Source organism: Orycteropus afer, unplaced genomic scaffold (assembly GCF_000298275.1).
Source record: "Orycteropus afer afer isolate SDZICR_OR568_19922 unplaced genomic scaffold, OryAfe1.0 scaffold00008, whole genome shotgun sequence".
In the NCBI taxonomy this organism is placed as follows: domain Eukaryota; kingdom Metazoa; phylum Chordata; class Mammalia; order Tubulidentata; family Orycteropodidae; genus Orycteropus; species Orycteropus afer.
The window spans coordinates 24,891,112-24,897,111 of record NW_006921595.1 but is presented as its reverse complement, the minus strand read 5'-3'; the positions used below and the strand labels follow the sequence as shown (position 1 = coordinate 24,897,111).

At 33.9% G+C, this 6,000-nt stretch overlaps 1 protein-coding gene across 1 annotated transcript in view; it reads right to left on the bottom strand.

Moving 5' to 3' along the window:
- The window catches only part of DGKB (diacylglycerol kinase beta), a 913,416-nt gene that overhangs the window by 600,997 nt on the left and 306,419 nt on the right, over nucleotides 1-6,000 (bottom strand). The window contains exon 16 of the mRNA XM_007946219.1: nucleotides 5,419-5,493. Within this exon, the coding sequence (XP_007944410.1) occupies nucleotides 5,419-5,493 (75 nt within the window). The remainder of the gene's footprint in view (nucleotides 1-5,418; nucleotides 5,494-6,000) is intronic.

Below are 6,000 nucleotides of genomic sequence, written 5' to 3'. Positions count from 1 at the left end.
CGGTTCAAATCCACCAGCCACTCCTCGGAAGGAAGATGGGGCGATCTTCTTCCGTAGGAATACTGCCCCAGAAAACCAAGCAGGGGTCGCTCTGTATATATATATATATATATATATATATACGTAGGAGCTTTGGTAGCCTAGTGCCTAAGGCACTTGACTGCTAACCAGAAGCCTGACGGTTCAAATCCACCAGCTACTCCTCAAAAGGAAGGTTGGGCAATCTACTTCCATAGTGTTATCACCTCGGAAACCCAACGAGGGGTCGCTACAAGTCATGGCAGACTCAATGCTATATAACAACAACAACAACAACAAATGTATATATGTATATGTATATGTATATGTATATGTATATGTATATGTATATATGTTTACATATGACACTGGTTCTGTTTCCCTGGAGAACACTCACCCAGTCAGTATGGGCTAGATTATATATAGTAATAAGTAAACCAAAACTTTAGTAGTCCAGTTTTACAGGGGCATTTTTATCCCTAGTTCTATAGGAATCACAAGAAGAGGAAGGCACCTATCTCCCTTTCTTCACTCTGTGATGCATAGAAATGAAAGAGCCAATATCTGTAATATTTCTGGTCACTGTGGCAACAAAAAACAAACTGGAACATTTATTTTTGCTCACAGTATTCATATGACCTCTATTAATACCTAGGATGAAAGGAAGTACAATAAAATCAAGTCCTGGGAGGAAATCTAAAAAAAATATTTGAAAAATAGCACTAATACCCTCATGGGCCCCACATGCATCAGTACCTTTACAGCGACATACAACCCTATACAAGCAACTCTACCAAAGTCTCAGAACAATCACGTAAAAAGATATATATATAGGTCACTCCACTGGGTAGACATTTCAGACCAGATGCCATAAATTCCAGCTAAAATTATCAATCATTTGAAACATTAGGATTATACATTTTACATATGTTTCATTCTTTGTTATTTACAAATAATATTCACTAGATCCATACTTATAGTTAAATTTATAATTTTCCCCTTACATTTCTTTAATTAAACCTAATAAAGAAAGAGACGTGAGAGAAAATAATTCATTCCCAGAGGTGTTCTAGAGGACCATAATTTGAAGTTGGGTATAGTAACTATATGAGACTTTGGGTGTCTACCTTTAGAAGCATGTCAATGCATTTTTATTTATATGTGTAATACTAAACCAAAAACCAAACCAAACTCACTGCTGTCAAGTTGGTCGTGACTCATAGCGACCCCACTTGGGTTTCCGAGGCAGTATCTCTATAGAAATAGATTGCCCAGTTTTCCTTCTGAGGCATGGCTGGTGGGTTTAGTAGTGTGTTCTTTTCCTTTTATATGTTCAGAAAAGAAAGGGAAGAAAGGGTATTGGGCAGCCCAATGGATGGACTGTGGCAGACACCAGTTTTATTTTTTTTCCTTCCAATAATTCATTCTTTCATTCTCATGCTGCAGTATCTTTATTTGCCTTCAAGGACACAAACCATTTGATTTACTCTTGTCTGTCAAGATGCCCCATGCCAAAATAAGCAAGTGTGTGGCATGGGAACAAGACAGACCAATACGTACACCTCTTCTTGAGATTTTAATCTTGATAGAGAAATGTGAATGGGAAAAGCAACTGAAATCAATTCTCAGCAACAGCTTCCAGAGGATTTCTTTCTTTAATTCCTTGTTCCTCACACTATACAGACTGTCATTTTTTAATGAAATATAGTTTATTATTTTTTTTTCCTTCATTCTATGAACAATCTCATATTTTTCCATTAAAGTTCAGTTTGAATAATTAGATTCCATTTCTGTTGTCATAGAAATGTAAATTTATTTGATACTATGTTGAATTTTATAACTGATCAGTGTCTTGCAAATAAAAATGACAAGGATATATTTTCACTTACTATTTGTACAAAAGTCAGAATTACTGAAGGTGATCAGCTTAAAGAAGATTCTGAATAAATGAACATTTATATACTGTTGCTGGGATTATAATTTTTTTTCTGAGAGATAAAATATATATATATTTTTTGTGATTTGGGTGAAAATATACAGAGCAAATTCACTTTCCATACCGCAGTTCACATATACTTTGTCTCATGACTATGACTACAATTTACCCCAATGCAACAGCTCCCCTCCCACTTCCTCCTCATAGTTACCTCTTCCTTGTGTCCATCCCTCCATGAACTCCTGCCCCCTGAGCTGTCTCCCTGTGCATAACCAGCCCTTCTTTCTCCCATGCTTGTTCTCTCCAAGGAGTGTATCTACCTCAGGTTAATGTTGAACTCATATGCTTGTCATTTGTTTGGCTGGAAGCCACAGGTGTGGGTTCACTTTCAGACCTGAAGAGCAGTTGGGGCCATAGTCTCAGTGGTTCCACCAGGCTCTATCAGACCAGCAAACCTGGTCCCCCCTCCTTATTTTTTCTTTCAAATGACTTTGAGTTTTGTTCCACATTGTTCTCGCTCTCTAGCTGGGATTATAATTTAATGCAAACTTTTTGTATAGCAATATAGCATAACATGACGATATTAAAAATGAAAATGTCCTCAACCAAGCAATTTTACCTATGGCAACATACTCTATAATAGTATTTGATGATATTTTTTTAAAAAATACATAGATAAATTGATAGATAAATAGCATTATTTTAATTTATCATTTTTGGTATTGATTTAAAGCCCACTGCCATAGAGTTGATGCCAACTCCTAGGAACCATGTAGGACAGAGTAGAACTGCCCTTAAAGGTTTCCAAGGCTGTAAATCTTTGTGGAAGCAGACTGCCTCCTCTTTCTCTACAGAGAAGCTGGTAGCTTTGACCCACTGACCTTTTGGTTAGCTTTAACCACTGTGACATCAGAGCTACTAAAGGGCCGTCAATGATGGGATAGTTAACAATTTATTACTGTCTTCCAACTTTTAAAAATAATGAAGCTGATTTGATATATACAGAAATTAAAAACAATGTTCATCATATCTTTGAGCAAACAAAAAGTTTCAGAACAATATGAAAACATATTACAAGTTACGTTAAAAAATTTTAAAAAACTGTATCTATGTATCTCTCTGTCTGTCTGTCTATATGTATCTAGCCAACATATATTTTTTTGTGTGTGAATGTATGTGTAAGAATACATATAACTTTTAGAAGTAAGTCCTGGGAGGTTATACCCAAATAGTTTGCAGTGGGAATCCTGTGGAGTGGTAGTCCTTTAAGTAGGGACTTTCATTGTTTTTCTGAAAAAATTCATTATATTGTAGACTTTTAGCAAGTGCATATATTACTTTGAAAAAATGTACTAAAATAGAATAGAGGATAATATGAAGCCTAATTATGAAGGTAGTAAAGGAAATATTTAATACATTTTCAAAGGAGAGTAGAAAAAAATGACATGAGGAAAGGGAAATCAAATTTATGTGATTGTGGTATATTTACAGAGTCACAAAATGGCCATGTTTTCATTAATTTTTAATATTGTTCTAAATAATATTGATAATACTTACAATTTACTGAGTACTTACTATGCATTAAGCACTTTGTTATATGCTTCATAGGGATTATCTCAATTTTACTTCATAACCACCCTATGAAGCAGGTACTATTTTCATCAGTTTATAGGTTAAAAAAAAAAAAAAAAGAAGGCAAAATAAATTACACAGCATGTAATTAGCAGAGCCAAAAGGCATTCCATTTAACCACGGACAAAATAAAAATAAAAACCAAATCCACTGTCATCGAGTCAATTCTGACTCATAGCAACCCCTATTGGGTTACCAAGGCTGTACATCTTTACAGTAAGGAACTCTGGTGGCATAATGCCTAAGGCATTTGACTGTTAACCAGAAGGTTGGTGGATCAAACCCACCAGCCACTCCATGGAAGGAAGGCTGAGCAATTTACTTCCATAAAGATTTATCACCTGGGAAACTGAAAGGGGGCCTCTATGAGTTGAAATTGACTTGATGGCAGAGAATTTGGTTGTTTTGGGTTTAAATCTTTATGGAAGTAGATTGTCTCATTTTCCTCCTGTGGAGCAGCTGGTGGGTTTGAACCCCTGACCTTCTGGTTAGTAGCCTTACCCTCTAAGCCACCAGAGCTCCTTCATTTAACTATGAGACTTAAATAAATCCTGCATTTACTTGGTTTTAGGAGGATTTGCAGGCATCTTGGAATAACTAAAGTTTTCAATGCATACTTTCCTAATGCTATAGAAAAGAGCTACCTCCTCTTGAAGCAGAGAGCATCAAATGGCAAGAAAAAGAAATATCCTAAGTTACTATATTAATGTCAAAACTTTACTTTTGCTCGCCTTTCTCAAGACTGAGACTTCTTGCATGTGGCTACCCTAGCCAATTATCTGATTGAGATGCTCTTTATCAGGAACCTCTAGACTCTGGAGCTTAACTAAGGACAGAGACTTTGCTTCAAGGTCAGTGACACAAAGCATATACTTATGGTGAACCTACCTTCTACAACAAGGATAAGGGAGTAACCTGCATTATGTGAGTTCCACAATTTACCCAGAATTTGAAAACAGGTTCTTGAGAGAAGGCTGCAAGGAGTGGAAGAGTGCTGGACAAAATACAGGAGGCTCTGCCAATTAATTGCTTTTTATTTACATTTGTTTAGCTTAAGGCACAATGATGTAAATTTTATTTTGAGCTTTCAAAAGAATGAAGACAATTTTAATACTGTAGTTGGTTTCTAGTTTCTGAGAATGATCTAGACTTATTTTAATACTTTTTATTATTTTTTTTTTTCCTTTAAAAAGCTTGTATATGGCTAATAGAGCTTCTCTTTGTCTGACTTGGTCTAATGTTTGCTCCCATGGTGGTTGAGGAAAAAGGTCAGTGTAAAAAGATGACATTAGTCAACTGGGCCTAATTAATGATTTATTTTTGTGTGTATCTGTGACTTACTGAAAGTATGCAATATACTTTGAAAAGATGAGTTTATTTCACTATATCTATTAACAATTAATTATGTTTTAAGAGAATGATATTCACCAAATTTTGTAGACATACAATGAAAAGATAATCTTATGATTCCAAGTCTTGTTAACTAGTTTTCTCTTTATACTGTAGTAGTTCTATAGTCTACATTTAGTAACTAAAAGAATAGTTCTTCAAACAGATGGTTTAGAAGTTTAATCACTAGGTGTTTGTGTGTTATTATTATTATTTCCTTCACAACACTCAGAAGGTAGGAAAATCTACTTGAAACAGCTTATTAGCTATTTTGAAAAATAGTATCTACATTATTAATTTATTTTATGTCATTGTTATTCATTTTTTTAAAATATTGATCTGGCTGCTGTATTCAAATTACATTATTTCTCAGTATATCAGGCTACTTATTTAATTAAATATATTAAATTAGTCAATAACAATGATATTGCACATAGACTTACCCTGGCATTGGTCCATTTCCAGCAAGACTGTATACCTGGCGAGGATTTAGTAGATACTGGAATTTTCTGTATATTCTGTAAATGTGAAAACAGAGAAGGAAAAAAAAAAAAGAAATTTGGTGACACTAAATACGTTCTAAACAATATAATAAAATAAAAATAAATAAAATTGCTACAAATAAATAAAATAGTTACAAATACATATTTAATGAACTGTATATTAATAAAATTATAAGTTCAATAGGAATTTATCATTCTTAAAAAAGGGCAGGTTTAGTAGTCAGGCCATGTTATTTCACACAACCAATTATCTTTATCAGTTATCTCAAAAATAACTAAAGTTTTTCAACAGGAGCATATTAAATAATACTTTTTTTAATGAAATAAATAGAGTTTTGTATAACAAATGAATCAAAAATATCTTAAGTAGACATACATGCACTTGACTGGACTATGTGACAAAATATTAGAAGTAAAGAGATACATTTAGCCTTTTTAAAAAAGAAGTTTTAATAGTTGTATAAATATTACTCTATATTTTACTCAAACAGCTCTGATGGCTTAAGGCATTTGACTGGTAAC